This window comes from Doryrhamphus excisus, linkage group LG6, assembly GCF_037039965.1.
Source record: "Doryrhamphus excisus strain RoL-2023G ecotype Guam linkage group LG6, RoL_Dexc_Guam_v1.1, whole genome shotgun sequence".
NCBI classification, from domain to species: Eukaryota; Metazoa; Chordata; class Actinopteri; order Syngnathiformes; family Syngnathidae; genus Doryrhamphus; species Doryrhamphus excisus.
The window spans coordinates 12,125,106-12,146,329 of record NC_136362.1 but is presented as its reverse complement, the minus strand read 5'-3'; the positions used below and the strand labels follow the sequence as shown (position 1 = coordinate 12,146,329).

General features: G+C 40.9%; 1 protein-coding gene across 3 annotated transcripts in view; it reads left to right on the top strand.

Annotated features, from left to right (window-relative positions):
• LOC131125386 (low-density lipoprotein receptor-related protein 8-like) overlaps window positions 1-21,224 on the top strand; it is a 70,327-nt gene that overhangs the window by 11,357 nt on the left and 37,746 nt on the right. For all 3 annotated transcript variants that reach the window (XM_078791426.1, XM_078791427.1, XM_058066887.2), the window contains exon 3: window positions 10,844-10,966. In XM_078791426.1, coding sequence (XP_078647552.1) covers window positions 10,844-10,966 — 123 coding nt within the window. The remainder of the gene's footprint in view (window positions 1-10,843; window positions 10,967-21,224) is intronic.

Here is a 21,224-nt window from a genome sequence, read left to right as displayed (position 1 = left end):
GAAGCAGAGCTTGGAGGAGGACAGAGGGTGTATCTGGCTTACAGTCACGCCCATAAGGAAGCCCGTTCCTCTGTGACATCACAAAGGAACAGATTTGCAACCCCCTCTGAAATCAAGCGTTTTGAGCCATCCCAAACTTGTGCGCAAACATTTCATTATCTGAAACTTTGGCATCGTTTATCACGGGAATACGAAAACAAACATTTACAGGCCAGAAAAATGGGTCCCCTTTGAGAAACAACAGCAAAAGCTGACGAAAAAAGAGCAAAAGCTAAAGTCAATACTAATAATACACCTTTCCACCTATATCACAAAGCTTGGATGTAGTTTTTTCTTGAAATATATATAACATCTTAGCATATCTAGTGCAAAATTTGCACACCTCTGGTTCATTGCATCCACCAAAACAGGAGTCGAAAGAGCAGCATAAAAATCCTGCATAGAAACTCCTTCATTAATTCGCATCGTGCCAGAAGAAACCACCTTGTTTTGAAACAGCCTGCTGTAAAGAACTCCTTTATATCCTGTGCAGCAGCCTTAGTGTGATTCAAAGAAAGGCCGTATGGCCCCGTCGCAACAAATTCAAGCGGTGAAAAAGATTTACACATACTTTCAAAAGAACCTCCTACACCACCATGCTCAACCACTGAAATGATGCCTTCAAAGCGACCTGAAGTTTATAGAGCAGTACATCTTGTTTGTGTTGCAAATACATTTTCGGATTCAGAAATTCACACTGATGACTTCATGAAAACAACTAATGAATCACTTCAGTTTGTCTCCTGCTTAATGAAATGAGTGCTCTAATGAACCCTCCGAACTGAGCATGCATGAAAGAAAATGGCCGAAATTCCTGCTGAGTCATCACCAAGACCACATAGAGATTCACATTATTTGCATTTATGGGGTTTGCAGATGCTTGTGAGCGAAAATGTCAGACCTCTAATATTGTGTACTTTCGTGGCTTTACTCGATCATTGCGATTCCGTGTTGTTTTGCGATTGACTATGACCTGTTATTCGTCGAAAATATGTATAATAAAGCAATTTTTTGTTTTCAATTAAACATTTTCAATCATTGTATAGCTAACGCACTTAAGTTGTAAGACCAATGTCTGTCAAACTTGCATTAAACATACTGACTTCACATGAAGTTTGCAAGAACTTAGTACAATCCATAGTTTGTGCGTCTCAACGATGTGAGATGCATAATTCGAACACCGATTCCGCAAGACCTAGACAGTCAGTAGTCTACCCAAGACACGGGTCGTCCCACAAGAAAACATGTAATGACCACATTTCTACGACCAAACCTACGTTACAACACGGTTCATATGAGGTAAGTCATCGGTCTCCAACCAGTAGCTAATGAGCTACCAGTATCTCCTAACCATTTTTCAAGTGGTGGGAGGTGTTTGCAATGGAAAAATGACTTGGTAAGAAAGACACTGAGCTAGGTCATAAGAGCAATGGGGCTTGAGGAAGATTTTCCTCGACAGTGCAAATTGTGAACAAGGGCGTTGTCTTGCAGGAGGCTTTAGTAAGCATACCACGGTGTTCTAACGCAATTTTTGTAGTATAAACCCAGATTATTGTAGTACCCTTTACACAGAAATCACAGCACACTGTGGTTGGCTCAAAACGTTTCCTCTTTAGCGATGATGAGTGGTGATTCATCCATCGGTTCGGTTGGCCTGTAGTCTCTGCATCACAGTGATGGAACCATGATTCTTTTAGGGAAATTAGCCTGTAGAAAAAGTCTTGACACGAGGCCAAAAGAACTTGGGAATCTTGACTTATTCCTGCTTCTGCAAATCATTCAGGCAACAGCTTGCCGGAGCGGAATATCCGCAGTCTTCAGCGCTTTCATAGTCGAATGTGCTGCTGTGTTGTAGTTTAATGTGAAAGTTCCGTGAAACAGTACCTCTCCCATAATCCTTTTTTTTTTTTTTTTTTTTCCTGTCAAGACGTCTTAGACCGACGAGGAGCTGCTCAGGTTGCTGCATTTCTTTTGACTTTCACAAATCTGTCCCTCAAGGTATTTCCACTTTGCTCTGCACATCCTTGCTAAGCAATTTCTTTCCAAGAGGTTTTTGGTACCTCGTCTTCTGGTCTCTCTTCAAAGCTAAATGCAGATTGATGTCACATTAAAAACGTATCAATGTGAAAAATACATGCTGGACAGGGTTTTGGTTTTTTGTAAGAGCGCGGCGCCAAGTTCACGCAGTAGTAAAATTTGAGATTTGCACGCATGGGACTTTGGGTTTGCATAGACTTCTCGTCTCCATGTTTTTGAAGTCTGTGCTGTAGAATTACATTTGTTCTGAAAACCACGGCTTACAGTATGTAATACGTGGTTCATTTTTAGTAAAGTAAGGAAGAAATTTTGAAATAATAATCAGCAAACAACAAACAAAAAACAGATTGTGTATAGATATTTATACTTGTATTTTCATTTTTAATAGATGTGTCTACACCTACTTGACCAAAACAAATACCTAGTATGTGTTTGATCATACCTGGCAATAAAACAATTTCTGATTCTGATTCTGAAAAGGATGTGTAGCATTTCAGTAAATGTAATTTTTTAATTTTAAAATGAAACACAGAGTGGGAAATCAGTATGTACAATAATGCCTAAAACCCCCGAAAACCCTTTCTTCTGAGTGCTACATATGCCGTTTTTATAATTCTTATTTTGTAATAAGGCTAAAATGTGTGTGTATATATATATATATATATATATATATATATTTTTTTTTTTTTTTTTTTTTTTTTTTAAAGACAAAGCTTCATGTTACAAGTGCTAAAGCGGATTATTAATATTATTAATATTAATAGTCTGTTTTTCCTCCATTGGTACCACTGTCTGTTTACCTCCTTCTGTTTGTATGTTTGCCTTCAAAATCACTTGAAAAATTCAGAATGGATTTGGATACGAATTTTTGGAAATGGGATATGGAAGAACTGATGACATTTGAGGGTGATCTGGGTCACCGTCTGGATCCAGGAATTTTTTTTTAAGGAGATTGGTAGTGCTGGCTTTGAATCAGTATTGCTTTTGCAAGACAGATTTTTTAAAAACTCTTTTCTAGAACTCTTGAAGAGAATCAAACCATCGTCTTTGTTTTAATTAGGATCTTTCTGCTGAATTAAAGCGTGAATTACAAGTTTTACAAAGCCAACCATAGATGTATCTCAACCATTGCGACAAAGGAAAACAGCAGCAAGGCAGCTTCCAGAGAGGAAGCAACAAAAGCTGTCAAAAGTTTCAAACTCAAAAAGACAGACAATGGGGTGCGGCATTGACACCTACATTGATGCTGCGGCATGTTACCAGAAAGCACCCTGCCTATTTGCAGAGCAAACAACCAGAAAGTCTATTTTAGCAGCTTATTTATTTATTACCTGGATTCCAGTATGTGAGGGGATCCCGATATAACATTTCCACTTCCAATTCCGATACTGCAGCTTTGAATTTCTGTCAATACCAATGTTGAACTGATATCAGCACAGTTCTAGGGTACTTGTTGGTCTTTTTTAATGTATATTCTTCATTATTAAATAATTTAAAAGTGTAATTTCAATATTGATGATGTGCATTTACAAGAAGTTTATCATTTTTCAATTGCAACATATTGTCTAAAGGTTAAAAATAGTATCTAATATATACAGTATCTACAGGCAGCCTGCTGTGACTGAGACAGGAAAATATCCACAAAGCATAGAGGATTAAATAAGAAAAACAGAAAGCAGAGGAATGTGGCAAGGTTTACCAGCATCTTGGTTACGGTGGATGTTTGAAGAAAGGAAGAAAGAGCATCTGGCGAGTGTGTTGATGTGGAGTCATTTCTACTCAGGCATACCAGAGAGGCTCACAAGGGAGGTGCAGAAGTGAAGGTGTCAGCTGTCTTGCTGAGGGGCTGGCCCTTAAACCGTGCGTCTTTTCTAGATCAGGGAGCCTTTATTACAGAAATGAAGAAGGTGACAGACTGCATCAACTAGCTCGTGTGATTCCACCTGGAAGTGTGATTCCTCCGCTTGAAGGGTGCCACTTCTTGATGTATGTTACCTTTTCACATATACAGAGAGTGAGTGATTTCTTATTTTTTTTGCATGTTTGTCACAATTTAAATGTTTCAGATCATGAAATTAATTTAAATAATAGTAAATGACGACACAACTGAACACAAAACACACCCAAAAAACAACTTAAATAAGATTAATTGAGATCTACCAGTCTGGAATAAGTTATAAAGCTTTGGGACTCCAGCCAACCACAGTGAGAGCCATAATCCACAAATGGCGAAAATGGAGCAGTGTTGAACCCTCCGGGAGTAGCTGGCCAACCAAGAGCGCAGCAACAACACAGCCAAGTGGTCACAAAAGACCCCACAACAACATCCAGAACTGCAGGCCTCACATGCCTCAGTTATGGTCAGTGTTCATGACTCCACTGTAAGAAAGAAAATGGCCTGCATTTCAGAAAAAGAACATCATACCAACAGTAAAATATGGTGGTGGTAGTGTGATGGTCTGGGACTTTTTTTGCTGTTTCGGGACTTCAAAGACTTGTTGGGATAAATGGAACCATAAATTCTGCTAAAGGAGAATGTCCGGTCATATGTTGGTGACCAATGATCCAAAACACACCAGCAAGTCCACCTCTGAATGGCTGAGGAAAAACCAAATGAAGACTTTGGAGTGGCCAAGTCAAAGTCCTGACCTGAATGACCTTAAAAAGGTACTTCATGCTGGAAAAGCTTCCAACAATTCTGCAAAGATGAGTGGGCCAAAATTCCTCCACAGCGCTGTAAGAGACCCATTGCAAGTTATCACAAACACTTGATTGCAGTTGTTGCCGCTATGGGTGGCCCAACAAGTTCTTAGGTTTAATCACTTTTTCACACAACGCCATGTTGGTTTGGACTTTTTTCTCCCTTGATAACACAATAATTAATTTAAACACTGCATTTTGTGTTGTCATTGACTTTTACATACATGATGATCTGAAACATTTAAGTGTGACAAACATGCAAAAAAAAAAAATACGACTCAGGAAGTCACACCACTGTATTTACCTGTTTTAGCATTCTGTGCAAAGATTTAGGAAAAGCCTGTATGGTTTAAGGAAGTACTTCTTTATCTATTTAAGTTCTTGTCTATTAGTCCAATACCATGGAGACTCCATCTGCCAAGCAGGATTAGGAAGTTTCTTGTGTTGCTGCTCGTTTCCGATAACAGTGGGCTCTATGACTGAACACTAAAGTGACCCCTGCAGTGGAATTAAAAAGAAAAGACTAAAATCGTCTTTGCTTTTGCAAGATTCTGCCGCGGTTATCGAATTTTCCTGCTAATTGTACACACAGGGATTCTCGTGAAGAAGCCGGTTTTTGTCTTTTGCTGAGCCGTTTCCAGTCAAACGTACCTACACAGCTCCTATTGTTTACCCCATCCACCACTCACAGCCCCCCCGTCGTCTATTCCTGCAGGCTGCTCCCTTGAAGTTGCGTATCACGGTGGTACAGTGTGGCACTCTTGAGGTTTGCTTGCTTTCCCAAGGGAATCATTATCAGACCTCTGACACAATAGATAAAAACGTGAATGTAATTGTCTCATAATAAACTTGTGAGATATGAAATGGTATGAATGATAGCCGACATTATAACTCGGCTGCATCATTGACGCTGTTTCTGTATTATGCAAGGCAGCAGTGAAATATTTCATTATTTTACTCTGACCTACAATTTTATGGACTGAACGGTAATAAATCACAACAGTGAACAATGGAAATGTGCCAGTTACATCAGTCTGCACCAACAGCGTAGTAGTAAAAAAAAAAAAAAAACTATTGCTGGCGGTCATAGTGGAATTAATCATGAGTGTGTATTGTCTTGAAATGTAGGTCATGTGATTATCTCAATACAATCCACACATTCGGCACGAACATGAACTGCCGTGTCCCGTTGCATGGAAACTATTGCATCTCTGAGAGCTTGGGGTTCGAGTGATAGAGAAAATGGTCATGTCTGCTCCATTCTATGGAATTGTTGTTGAATGGAATTAATTGTTAGGCTGTTAGATGGACAAAATAATGATACAGGTTTGCCTGTTGCTCCAAGTGAAATGAAAAATAAACTGGACATCCAAACTTAAACACAAACCAAAAAAACAAAATCTCAATAGCTTTCCCTTGTGGCGAGGGTCTCGGGTTCACTACTGTGAGGTATGTTGTGGTTGGTGGGCTATGTGTCTATATTTTTACATTTTTTTCCCAAGGATGCAGTGGACTGTTGCGTGTTTATGTAATACTATTTGCATTAAAGCTTTGAGCTCCAGGTTGATGAATCAAGATTTGATTTAAATGCCGATGCTGCCCAGCGGTGATCACTGTGGCCTGTCAGAGTTCAGACATCAACGTAAATCTCTTGCTGTTTGGCCAAGCTGAACTAAACCACCTTCACTTTAAATCACTTTCAGGCTACCCTGGAGGGGGCGTGAGGAGCTCTGGAGGCTGCCGCTGCCCACTCTCTTCCCTGGTCAGGAAGCATTTGGACCAGTGTGAACTATAATTACTACTACTACTAGTACTTTTTCTACACTGCTGTACACAAAGAAGTGACTCGTCACCTTTGACCTGCATACAGTACTTGGATAAAAAGTGACAGATTTGCAAGTAGCAAGCAGTATAATAATGTATTTAACCGATTGTTGATTTATTTGGCGGAGGCACTGTCTAAAAGTATATTTTAGAAGCTTTTTGTGGAATCTGAGGTGGTTGAAATCGTACAAAATAACACTAACTTCTTCTTTCTCTTTTGGCTTTTCCCTTCTGGGGTCGCCACAGCAAATCAATCTCCTCCATCCAACCCTGTCTTCACCAACTACCCTCATGTCCTCCTTCATTTCTCCTCTGGACATGTCCCAACCATCTCAGTCTGGCCTCTCTGACTTCATCTCCAAGGCCTCTAATATGTCCCTCTGATGTGCTCGTTCCAGATCCTATCCATCCTGGTCACTCCCAATGTGAAACTCAGCATTCACATCTCTGCTACCTCCAATTCGGCTTCCTGTCTTTTCCTCAGTGGCACTGTCTCTAGACTGAACAACAATGCTGGTCTCACCACAGTTTTGTATAGTGTATATTGTATACAAAATTGTATCTCCAAGGCCTCTAATATGTAATATCCCTCTGATGTACTCGTTCCTGATCCTATCCATCCTGGTCACTCCCAAAGAGAAACTCAACATCTTCATCTCTGCTACCTCCATTTCTGCTTCCTGTCTTTTCCTCAGTGGCACTGTCTCTAGACCAAACAACGATACTGGTCTCACCACAGTTTTGTATACTGTATACAAAATTTAGTATTCCATTATTTGCCTCTCATGTAAAATAGTAACTATTTTTTCCATCTCACCTGTTCGTAAAGTAAACTAAAAGATTCCCAACTATTCAGACCAAATAGCCAAGGTGTTAGGTTTGATGTTTGATTTGTCAGACTTTCTCCACAGGGCAAAAAGGCACCGCAACAAGACATTGGCCATTGCTCTAGGTTTCCCAATCAATACTCTATCAGGCTCAGTCTCTTGCTGTTTTTTCCCAGTGCCACACAAGCACTACACTTGACTGGATCATTTGAGGTAACACACAGTGATTTCTCCTTTTGCTAGAGGATGAAATAAACGATAATTTCCCTCATATATTGAGATTCATTCACATTTAGTCATATTTGTATTTAAGACAACCAGTCAGTTGACAAATATTGCTGGATATTCCAAAAAGGTGGAACATAATAAACATTTTGAGCTGTTAGTCAGTCAATATTCTGAATTCTGAAGTAATCCTTAGATTCAATGCATGCAAACGGTTTTATGATTGTCTAATTAGAAGATTTAAATATGTGAGTCTACACCAGTGTTCTATGGCCTTCAGTAGGATATTCTGGTTTTACAGTTTGATGCTCTTGCTAGGAAAACACCTAGTTTGATATCAGACACATCAGAGTGTGGCTCATATCAACAGTAATGAAATAAAACACACAGGCCCATATTGTTCTCGGTATCAGTCTTTACAGCTCTGCAATGCACATCTAACGAAGGATGAAGTATCGGTGCTGTAAACCGTTGACAGTATTGCCCTCAGAGGACACGGCTCCTGATGTCATTCATCCAGGTCATTGTATTTTTGGGGCATTGAATCCATCGCAACAGGACTATTCAGGTTATTTTAGTAGACGTTTAGTCTCTGATGTGAGCAGGCTTAATGAATCATCATCTAGGTAGTTTGACTAGGTAGGACAGCCCTAGTAATAGTAGTAGTAGCTTTGACTTTGTTGAAGAAACGTTCTCAACAGCAGACTATTTTGCTCAATAATAACACACAATCTATGTCATAGGTTTGGTGCCATGTTCAAGGGCACTTTGGCGGTGTTTGAGTAGTGAACTGGCACCTCTCCAGTTAGCAGTTCCATTTTTTTTAGGGCAGCCGTTGGTCTTAAACTAGCCACTTTCCGGTCCACACATTGAGTTCTGAGCTACTGCAGCTTTTGGCTGCATTCGTCATACTGTGTGTGTTTTTGCCTTGAAAATGAAACACAATTGCACAAAACTTATGTGCACACACACTGTATTTTTTGTACATGTTTAGCCTTAGGATTAGCCTTCTCTAAGTGTTTTCTCTACTTTCAACAATTATACTGACACATTTTGCATTTTGCATTTGGTTTCCATGAAACATCTGCCACCATCCAACAATGCAACAATTTCTTCTATGTCTTCTGGAACTTTATCCTTCAGTCTGCCCCCCCCCAACCTAGCCTAGCGTTTCAACCTGTACCAATTAAAACAGAGTCACTCCAAGCAGATGGCATCTCCCGGCCTGGGTAATTATTGCCAAGTGAACCATGGCCCCCGTAGACTTTGACTCAGTTCACTAGCTGGCTCACTTAGACTGGATAAGTAGCAAATGTGATGATGCGGGCCCATCGGAGACCTGCAGAGATCACATAATGGATCAAGCTGAGGCTTTGCTATGCCATTTGTTGAAGTCAATTATTCTGCTGTGGCTGCGGCTTACTGGAGAGTCATTAAGAGAATATTTATATGATGATGAAATGTGGCAGGATGGCCAATTAATCTACAAATAGACAGGCTTGAATCCCATAGAACATTTTGAATCGGTCTGTTTCGTCACAAGTTTTTCAGTTAAAATATGAGCACATCAAAAAGGTGTGCCCCATTGATATCCATCTGAGACTGACACTCTGATTTCAACAGTGGGGTGTCTTGTTGAACTATAAATAAATACAACAAACCCACACCTTCTAATGTTTCAAATGTTGGTAGTTTTGGGGACAAAGCCGAGGTTTTGAGGTTTGGTGAAGGAATGGAGTGACAAAGGTGTTTGTCTCGGTTCTGTATCCAGGTCAGTTTATTGTTTGGGGAAAAGTTGGAGAGAATTTTAATTGGCATTTCTGATTTGGGATCAAATAAGTTTCACCAGTCATGGAAACACAGTATGTTCACAAAAAACCTACAGATAGTTCCACATTTGTTCTCCAGCAATTGTTGTTGTTCATTGTCATTCAAACAAACCCTGATGCCTTTTTTCTTATGAATAAGGATTGACCGATACATCGGCCGGCCGATATATTGGGCCGATATTTGCGTTCTTTACTTGAATCGGTCCCGTGGGTTCGCCGATATATTTTTCCGCTGCATGATTTACAGACAGGTGTCCGCCGAGCAGCTATGTGCTGACGGAGCAAAATCAGTATCGGCCACAAATATCGACCCAAGCAAAATCAGCCATCGGCTAAGGGTGATAAAAAAATCGGTATTGGCATCGGTTGGAAAAAAAACATATCGGTCGATCCCTACTTATGAAAACAGTATAGCGCCACTTTTTGTTGTGGATTACGTTCTAGGATCGCCAGAGAATGACGAAAAACACAAGTAAAAAGAAATCCATATATATTTTTTTAAAATCCATTGATGATTGTGGACGGTTGACGGTCCGAGCAGTCCAAACAGAAGATGTTGTAATTCTACACTTGATCAAACTTACTTAAGATGTGTCAAAGATTGCTTTATACAGTAAGTCTTCAATCTGGTATTCCTAACATTTGGGCAATCTGCTTTCAGATTCAATCAAACAGTCTTACATTTATAAATATACATTTATTAAAAAAATCCATTGGTGATTTTGGACGGTTGACGGTCCGAGCAGTCCAAACAGAAGATGTTGTAATTCTACACTTGATCAAACTTACTTAAGATGTGTCAAAGATTGCTTTATATAGTAAGTCTTTAATCTGGTATTCCTAACATTTGGGCAATCTGCTTTGAGACTCAATCAAACAATCTTAAGTGAATTGGGTTCCCACTTGCTTAATCCCTCGTGTCATTGAATGGAATATACGTGTCGTAGCCTGGAAGAGTCACTTCATCTTGATGGCATCTTAGAGGTTGTTGCTTTTCACAGCAATGGAGAGTCAAAGGCCTTTTATACTTTTACCACAGATGAGGAAAGTGGGGCCTCGCTTGGACCACGGCTTGTGTCCGTGTGGTGAAACTGAATTGTTTATGCAGTTTGTAATAAACAGGATGGGAAGATAACAGGTTTAACCTCCATCAACTCTCAGTGTTCAGTTCCCCATCAAGAAAAGCAAGATGTCTTTGTTAGTCACTTGAAATATGTGCCAGAAAAGCAGGAAGGATGATTAGTGAGAGGTAGCTCCGAGGTCTCTTTTGACTGAAAGGATGGTGGCTGGGATTTAGTTAATGGGACCACAACATCCCGTTTTAAGTCTGTCCTCTATCTTTGTCTGTCTCTCTTTGAGCAGCCAGGAAAACATGCACCCCTGCAGAGTTTGCCTGCTTCAATGGCCAGTGTGTCCCAGGGCGATGGCGCTGTGATGGGGAACCAGAATGTCCCGACGGTTCTGACGAGGCAGAGGAGACTTGCAGTAAGTGAAACCACTCAGCCTGTCACATCAAGGACACTTGTAAAGGACACTTCCAACTCATTAAAATGTTTTATGTGTCGCCCGGTAGAAGGAGGTTGGGAGACTCTGGTATAATGTTTAGAAACTCTTTTCTGTTTATTTTTTTTTATCTCAAACAAAGAAACTACACTTGATTACTCCTTGTAATTAATGAAAACCTGACATTTTAACGACAATTTTCCTTCAAATAAATACGCCTTTAAGCCACTTGAAGCACCTGACAGACTGAGTTGCTGTAAAAAGAGATAATAAGTTAATTCAACCAAGCCTGACTAATTATTTATGGCATTTCGGATGCAGCACCAACCAGTACTGTCAAGCATGCTACTCAGGAAGCTTCATTTACCAGAGAACCTTACTAATTTCCCTTGTCATCTGGGCTCCTGTGGTAGTTCAGCCCCGCCAGCGTCTACTCGCCCACACACTGAATGGCATCTCATGGCGGTGCGAGAAATGCCTCGATTACCGACAGCACTGAGAGTGGCAGGTCTGTGGCTGCCTGTCAGTGTAGTTCACCCACACAATGACGGGGGTGAGGTGAGTCCACCCCTCAGCAGGCGAGCGGTGATTCAAATGGAAGGATTTAGTCGGTAATTTATTGTTTTCTCTTTTTTTATGCCATGTTAATTTCTCACATTGGATTGCAGCAACATCTGAGGCGACAAGGGTTTAGTTATTCATCTTCTAGAATTCTGCCTGGATAACAACATGGCTTCCATAAATGGATGGCATTTAACCGAGGCGAAATGTATTGACGACTTCTTCTACTGTAGATAACCTCAGGCTGGTTGATTGGTTCCATACCGAAATTGGGTTGTGGTGTTCACACTAGGGATGCTCCAATCGATCGACCACCGATCAATATCAGCCGATTTCTGTGAAAAAGCGGCATATGCCGATAAATGCCTTTTAACGACGATCAGAAAAGCCCATCACCTGTGGCCAATCCCTACGTGCAGTGTACTTTCTTGGTACGGTCCTCCTCTCACTTTATTTCACACTGCACAGGCCTGCCACAACAACAAACCCAGTGATGGATGATGGGTATCGGAATGGGCGGCATAAAACCTTGGCCGGTTCCATTCCTAGTTTAGACCTAGCCCATCAAACTACACCAAAGGGAAAACAAAAGAAGAACAGACCTTGAAAGCACACTAAGTTATTGCGTTTCTGCATAATTGTTACAGATATGAATAAATGTTTTAAAAAACAAACAACATTTATAAGCAGGTTTTATGTATGCTCGGCCTAAATTAAGCCTTTTACAGCATAAAACGAATAAAGGAACTAAAATACATACTCAATGCATTCAAAAATGTTGTCACTAGGTGTCACTAGTAACACACAAGCACCAGACCTCATTGCTGAAACAACAGCTTTGAATTATTGGCAATAATAATAGCACACTTCCTGTTCACATGTCTGTAACACATTTATTGCAAGTAAGTATTGTTTGTCTTAAATTATCAATTTTCTCTGACTACTATATCGAGTAATACAAGTGTAAAAGTGACTATAGGGGTGTTATTTCATGTTGAGAGGGCTCTAATGATGCTAAAACATGTATTTAAAAGGTCGTAATATTTTACATTTATAAATTAGGAATCGGGCTGCATGGCAGACTAGTGGTTAGCACAAAGCCCTCACAGCCAGGAGACCCGAGTTCAATTCCACCCTCGGCCACAACTCTGTGTGGAGTTTGCATGTTCTCCCCTTGCATGCATGGGTTTTCTCCGGGTACTCCGGTTTCCTCCCACATTCCAAAAACATGCTAGGTTAATTGGCGACTCCAAATTGTATGAATGTGAGTGTGAATGGTTGTTTGTCTATATGTGTCCTGTGATTGGCTGGCGACCAGTACAGGGTGTACCCCGCCTCTCGCCCCAAGACAGCTGGGATAGGCTCCAGCACCCCAGCGACCCTCGTGAGGATAAGCGGTAGAAAATGAATGAATGATTGAAAATTAGGAATCCTACTTCACATAACATCATGGACATTGAACTGTGATAAACGAAGGATGTAATATAAGTCACAACCTAAAACAAGACTTAAAGATGTCATAATTTCCGCCGAACTCAATCACACGTTGACCTTGACTTCACTTTTATTTTTACTGCATCGTTGTCACATTTTTGTTTGTGTGCTGGATGAGTTGGATAAATAATGCAGTTAGCCGTCTCCCTCAGAAAGTTGAGTGTCAGTCGGAGGACATGAAGGGACCGCTGATGGAGAACATGTTTGTATTTGGAATCCAATTAAAGATAAATGAAGAAGTGATTCACATCTGGCTGCACAATAACGAGACAGGAATCTGGGCGGCCAAAAAAACCCAACACATTTATATGTAAATCGCATGATGTTGCCATGTAAGATTTTCACAACACAAAGAAGAAAATAACTTTTTAAAAAGGTCCCGATTCCCTTTTTACAAATATATGTAGTGGTTTTGATCAGATGTTGAACTCAGTAAACCTACAAGTCAAGCATAAATGAAATAAACATCGTTGTATGACATGACTAGTCCTATTTACTAAGTGCAATTGCAAATCCATGTATTTCTATTTGACTGACACCAACTGTGCCATAAACATCACACTGCACTGAAAACAAAGTGACTCAAGAGAATTTCAAACTGCTCTCAAATGGCTGATCAACCCATTAAGTTCTTTTCACTCGCCAATTACCCTAGTAAATTATATCATGTATATAAAACAAAGACCATAAAACACACAGAATGCAGACTCACCATTGGCTGGAGCCTGGAATTTGTTTTCCAGAGACAAGATGTGTGGGTGGCTGGCAGTGTGCTATTATTAATGAACTTGAGCTTATGCACCGAACAGATACGCACATCATCATTTAGCAACAAGGATGTGGTGGAGAAAAAAATGGGATGAATATTCAGTAATCCCTTGTTTATTGCAGTTAATTGGTTCCATTATTAGAGCCCTCTTGAAATGATCTAACACCCCCTTGTCACCTTTACACTCATACTACCCGATATACACGTGTGTGTGTGTGTTGCTATACATTTTTTTCTCCGAGGTGAGCTGAGTTTAGAGTTGAGTTTTAGCTTGGTGATGAAGTATCTCGTTACAGTATCTCGTTACGTTACAGTAACACCCATGGAATGCTACCTAGCTATGTGGAATATAGCGTCTATGAATAGAGTTTTCTTAACTCATTCCATCCCAGCCAAGAAATCCTGTCAGTATTTTTGACTATTTTGACGTTTTTGAGACACAGAATATTGTGTTCTATGGTTATATAAACATAATGCATAACAAAAGAAAGATTAGCTTCTCATCTTTCATTCAAAAAAATGTTGTTTTGCTTCAAACTGCACCAAACATGATCTCCTCTATTTTGCAGTTGCAGCATTACCTCTTTTTGCCTCACACGCACAAATACATCTTTGATAGTGAAGTGTTAATGCCTTATATTTGTGTTTTATTTCATTTAATAATTTATTGTAATTATGTTTCTTTTTTAATTAATAATAGGTGATATTCATCCACAAAACCATCAAGGGATGACTGTATAGTAAAAAAAAAAAAAAGTTGCCGTAACCTTCTTCTTTGTGACTAACAACATTCATTCATTTTCTACCGCTTATCTACACCCTGGACTGGTCGCCAGCCAATCACAGGGCACATATAGACAAACAACCATTCACACTCACATTCATACCTATGGACAATTTGGAGTCGCCAATTAACCTAGCATGTTTTTGGAATGTGGGAGGAAACCGGAGTACTCATGCACGGGGGAGAACATGCAAACTCCACACAGAGATGGCCGAGGGTGGTGGAATTGAACTCCGGTGTCCTAGCGGTGAGGTCTGCGTGCTAACCACTAGAGCACCGTGCAGCCGTGACTAACAACATGATATTCAGATGCTGTTTCTCAACTCATCCACAAAAACAAATCTGCACGGTATGTGTCCACTGTCTGAAAGTGAAATGTCACCCATCTAGGGCTTGTTGCATACCTTCTCTAACCCATGTAATTATTCACTTTTAAATTAATTGGTGCTTCGCCTCACGTTTATCAATTAAAAGCTGCTAAAGCGGAGCCTGTCGTGCTTTAATAACACGGAAAGGAAGCGGAAATTTCACGGTGACTGCTTCCAATCTTTAACAGTTAGCAGAGAAACATGTATGTCATTATGCTAATCGGATGGACCAGTGACTGGATAGTGTTTCACATGGTCTAATTACATCCATCTTAGCATACACCTTTAATGCATCGTGCTATAGATGATTAAGATAGCACGGTCACATGCTGAGGAATTCTTGTTGAGTTTAGCTCTCAGTCCTCATATACTATCCGTTCATACATTTATGCACACACGTATGTTGATGAAACATTTTGGACTGAGACATCTGTGCCACAATCATTCCGGCTCAGTGGGCGGATTCGAAATTACACGCTGGAGTAGCGTAACACTGCCATATTAAGAATCCTCTCCGAGTGAGCTGCTCTTGATCCATGAAAAATGAATGAGAAACATGGGAAGAGCCATAGTTTTTGGATTAGATTAATGTGTAATCAAGGGGGAAGTGGGCCAATGTAGACAGCTGTGCTGCAACTTCATGCATCCTTCTTAGCAAAGTTGTGACAGTTTTACGTGCTATCCATTACCTATGCACCCTGAAAGGGTTTAACAATAGTAGGGCAAGGCACTGCCGAAACAAATGAAAGTCAGTGTGTCACGCTGACATTGTGAGGTGCATTGTGTGTGTTAGTTATTGATGATGCAAGGCTAACCGCTAATGAATGATAATATGAGATGATGGAATTAGAGTCACGGTGTAGCGTTTAGCCTCGTTTACAGACTAGCACTAGAGACGAGCAGGCAAGAAAAGGCATCTTCATAACTCACTGCTTGCCTGTTGTAATTCCAGTAACGACTGACGCCTAAAGATGAACGAATTTTCTCCTCGCTACAAGTTTTAATCCCGGATTGACTGACAAAGCTAGTGTTATCGTAGCTAAACCAACTTTTGAATGTTGGCAGTAGCACTGACTATATAGTTCCCTTAAAGCGGACCTATCATGTGCATTTTCGACCCTTTGTATTGAGCTGTGGACATGATAACCCACACAGAAAGCTTTGTAGATCTTCCAGAATCTGCACCTATTCCAGCTGTATTTCTTTGGATTTCCTAAACGGTCTCCACTCATGGCACACCCACTCCGCTGTGATTGGTCCCACTCAGCTTGTACAGCTAACAGCTTGTACCCAGGAAGTCAACGACTGAATGGAGCCGGTGGCTTCTCACAAGGTCTCACTGTGATGTCACAGTGAGCCGATGTTATAAAAAAATCTCTGAAACAGAGTGTTCAGAGCCATCCCAAATTTCCAAATGCACAAACCTCATTGTACGAAACATTGGCTTCCTTTCACACCAGAATTCAACATTTATAGGTCAGAAAAGCGGAAAAAGCACAATAGCAAATAACTTCTCACAAGGTCTCACTGTGATGTCACAGTGTGCCGATGTTATAAAAAAACTCTCTGAAACCGAGTGTTCAGAGCCATCCCAAATTTCCAAATGCGCAAACCTCATTATCTGAAACATTGGCTTCCTTTCGCACCAGAATTCAACATTTATAGGTCAGAAAAGTGGAAGAAGCATAATAGCAAATGATTCTCACAAGGTCTCACTGTGATGTCACAGCGAGCCGATGTTATAAAAAAATCTCTGAAACAGAGTGTTCAGAGCCATCCCAAATTTCCAAATGCACAAACCTCATTATCCGAAACATTGGCTTCCTTTCGCACCAGAATTCAACATTTATAGGTCAGAAAAGTGGAAGAAGCATAATAGCAAATAACTTATCACAAGGTCTCACTGTGATGTCACAGTGTGCCGATGTTATAAAAAAATCTCTGAAACAGTGTTCAGAGCCATCCCAAATTTCCAAATGCGCAAACCTCATTATCTGAAACATTGGCATCCTTTCACACCAGAAGTCAACATTTATAGGTCAGAAATGTGGATGAAGAATAATAGGTCCCCTTTAAAAGAGCTCAATTCCCATCATTACTGAGGACAATATTACAAGTAAGTTATTTGTCACTCAACCACCTTCTGTACAAAGTTGAGTTGAATTCTGTAAAGACGCCCTCTCCTCTGCTTTTAAATTCATTGGACTTGACAGGCATGATAAGTGTATCCTCTTTCATTAAATGAGGACATAACCCCGGACCGAGTGCCTTCAGGGAAATGTGGAATACTCAAACACTGGGAACTTTTCTTTCTATTTTTATCTGCGATAAAACTGTCAGCATGACTGAGCGGTTTAAGGGTATGACTGAAGGGCTACAGGTAGTGGATTATGGTTTGCACTCTGATTCATGCTTTGATAGATATTGGTGTATCTTCAGATGCTAAGTTTCTGACGCTCTGTACTGCGGTTTGCAGCTGTGTTATCAAATCCGTTTACATGTCCTTACATATGTACTTTTGTGTCACCACGTGTGATAATACATGTCTCAGTCAGCAATGGCTGCAAATTTCCCACATAAATGCGATAAAGATGCAGCGAGAAATCTCCCTTTTAAACTCTCAGGGAAGCAGAAGTACTGTACATCCAGTCATAACTGAACAGTGCACTTTGCAAAGGGGAAAACATGATTTTCCCATCTTGTAGTTTCTTACAACATGTACGTTTTTTCCTGTAGCGCATTCATAATGCAGCAAGGAGGACACAGACGCTCTAACTCAACTTAATGAAGCGGTGAAGTCTGACGCATGTTAGCAGTTCAAGTCTTTTCTGCTCTCAGGCGGAGAGGACATGTTGATTTATTTAATTGTCTCAGTGCTCGCTTTAATTTCTTCTCACTGAAACAACACCAGCGCGCAGGCCTCACAGCTAGGAGAACAGGGTTCAATTTCACCCTCGTCCATCTCTGTGTGGAGTCCGGGTACTCCGGTTTCCTCCCACATTCCAAAAACATGCTAGGTTAATTGGCGACTTCAAATTGTCCATAGGTATGAATGTGAGTGTGAATGGTTGTTTGTCTATATGTGCCCTGTGATTGGCTGGCGACCAGTCCAGGGTGTACCCCACCTCTCGCCCGAAGACAGCTGGGATAGGCTTCAGCACCCCCGCAACCCTTGTGAGGAAAAGCGGTAGAAAATGAATGAATGAATGAATGAAACGACACCAGCGCGCAGACCTCACAGCTAGGAGACCAGGGTTCAATTCCTCCCTCGGCCATCTCTGTGTGGAGTTTGCATGTTCTCCCCGTGCATGCGTGGGTTTTCTCCGGGTACTCCGGTTTCCTCCCACATTCCAAAAACATGCTAGGTTAATTGGCGACTCCAAATTGTCCATAGGTATGAATATGAGTGTGAATGGTTGTTGGTCTATATGTGCCCTGTGATTGGCTGGCGACCAGTCCAGGGTGTACCCTGCCTCTCGCCCGAAGACAGCTGGGATAGGCTCCAGCACCCCATAATACACTTTTACTCTGGATTTTTGAAATTTGACCACAAAAAAATCTTTTATTTCCTTATTGAATTGATTTTAATGTCGCTAATCATAATTCCTATGATATGTCATAGGAAGAGGAGGAGAGGAGTCGGTGCAATAAAGATTGTACATATAACAATATTTTTAACGTTTTTATGTTGAGGTGTTCTTAAGCGTGCCTGCAGATGCTGTATATCAAGCGCCACAGTAAGTGGCTTGGCTGTTACAATATGCTGAGCAAGTGAATTCACAAAACCAAGCTGCTGGAACGAGGTAGTAACAATCAATACATACCGCTGATTGAAAGCAGTGAAGCGGTGAAGTTATTTGCCTCAAAAATGAGGAATTTGTTTATTAAATATATTTATGTTGATACTGACCTACTCAGTCACGTCTGCATGAGTGTAGCTTTTGGCCAGGACAAGATGTCAAGGCTGAAACCACAATGCCCACCGATTGGCGGATCGCCAGTGGTGGCCAGTCATTGCCAGTCTCCCACCCTGGCCTCCTCCTCCTCCCTTTCTGCTTTTTCCAAAATGAATGGGAATAATCTGGGAATAACCTTTGTCTCTTGGTGGCTTTCCTCTCCTACGCCTCCTTGCATCCACCTTCCTGCTGGACCGTCCATTTGATCAGGATGATCTTCCTGGCCTAAGACCATAAGACTAAGTCCGACCTCAACGGTCTTTACAGAACCTCTTGAGGTCCACCCTTATTTCCCAGGATTGTGCTGCTTGGATGGGGCTCTTTTGGGGGTCTGGTGGTTTTCTCCCCTTCTCTGATACGGGTGATGCTGGTCTTGTAGTGGTGTGACGCTTGTTCTGTCTCTCCCACTTTAAGACGTCAGTCATGGTGTGCTCTATATATATTCCCTGGCTAAGAACTGTCTTGCATCCTGCCAGTGTATGCACCATTGTTTTTTTTAAATCTCCACATACGATACACAATGGATTCGTCCTCATTCGCCATCTTTTGAGGTTGGGGATTGGAGGGTTTTGTGCACTGAGTGGAGCAGGGAAAGGATGCCAAAGGACTCCAGTCTCCAGATCTCTGGGGTCATATCCCACTTCAGTCTAGGCTCCTTCTGATTGAAGTTCGACGGCCCTTGTTCTACGTATACCTTCCTTCCTCCAGGTATTGGACCTTACTGGATCATCCTCTGCCTTGGGTCTGCCTTTCCTCACTGCTGGAACTGTGAGGATCTAAGTTTTTGCCTCCCTACATGTGTCTTGCACTTTCAGTTTTTGCCACCGATGTGTCAGTTGCCCATTTGCGCCCAGACCTCTTAGCGACGCCTGTACTTCTGAGCCTTTGTACATTATCACCTAATGTCCAGATACTTGCTTATGGGGAATCCTATGAAATCTGCTCCGCAACCAAGCCAAGCAAAACAGAAAGTGTTTTATAAGTTTTATAGCACATCACCTGCTGTGTGTTTGCACAAGCGTTATATGACTTTACTGGTATGTATGTATTATTGGATGTAGCTGTTTGAAGTATTTGTATGATACAGTAGAGTTTTCCAGCCACGACAATGAACGTATCTAACAAATTAAAATTAATAACTTTTAATAAAATAAATACAATTACATAAAATTAAATAAAATTACATAAAATTAAATAAAATTATATAAAATAAAATAAAATTAATAACCACAGCATGATTACCTTTGTAAAGGCAAACTAAATCAGATGAAAACATCGCATGTGGAACAACTCTGTGCAGTGGAGAGGAATCCTTGCTCATCACATATACAGCCACATCACATTGTCTCTTGAGTAATTTTCTTTTATTATGTGGCCTTCTTCCCAAGCAAAAAGCCATTATGTATGTCTTTATAGCATCACTAATCGATACCTGTCCAGTGTGAACAGTGAGGTCCTACGGCTTTGTCATAGCCAAAGCCGGGCTTCTTTGTTTGAGAGGAAGCGAGCTCTCGCTTTATTAAAGAGTCATCAGTTAAAGGACAAGACAGGTCGGACAGCTTCGAAGAATTCAAATTCCGCTCCATGCTCTGCCTGCCGGCTCTTCCACTTTCATCTCTTACGCTTGCTACGGATGGCTCTGATTTTGCTGTAGGATAAGACTGTGAAAGGTCATGCAGCAGTATGTCTTTTCGTCCTATTTCTTGCATCAGATTCATCTTATTTTTTATGAATTCCCTGTTCCCTGATCTGTTCTCTGTCTTTTCATCTGTTTTCTGTCCTCGTCTCATTTTATTGTTTTCTGTCAGGCTATCTTTGGTTGAACTTCAGGTTAGATTCAGTCAGACAGCAAGGCATTATTCGTGCAGTTCTTATCTTCTCCCTCTAGCCCGTCTCTTTCCAGGCATTTGATTACCAGGCACTCCCTCTCTTTAAGCTTGTGTGTTGATTGCACTTCTTTGCTTACTTGGCATTCAGCAGTTCTGATTTGGAAAAAAAAAAGGCCTGAAACTATTTTTGAGGATTTTGCACGAGTTCAGAGGAAACCCAAAACACACAGAAGTCTACAGTTCTGTAGTTAAGTCACAGAGTTACTGCTTAATTTGATTGAATTGAATTCAGTGTCTTCATTTTACCTTACATGCATATCGCTGATAGTGTCGTGGTTCACGCGGCTTGTGTAGGTTCAGGTCACACTCAGTTGCAGTGTGAATGGCAGTCCTGTCGATCAGGGTGTAGTGCCGTCCATCCATCGCCCAAAGCCTGCTGAATGTTCCATATTTGACGTATTAAGTCGCACTCAAGAGAT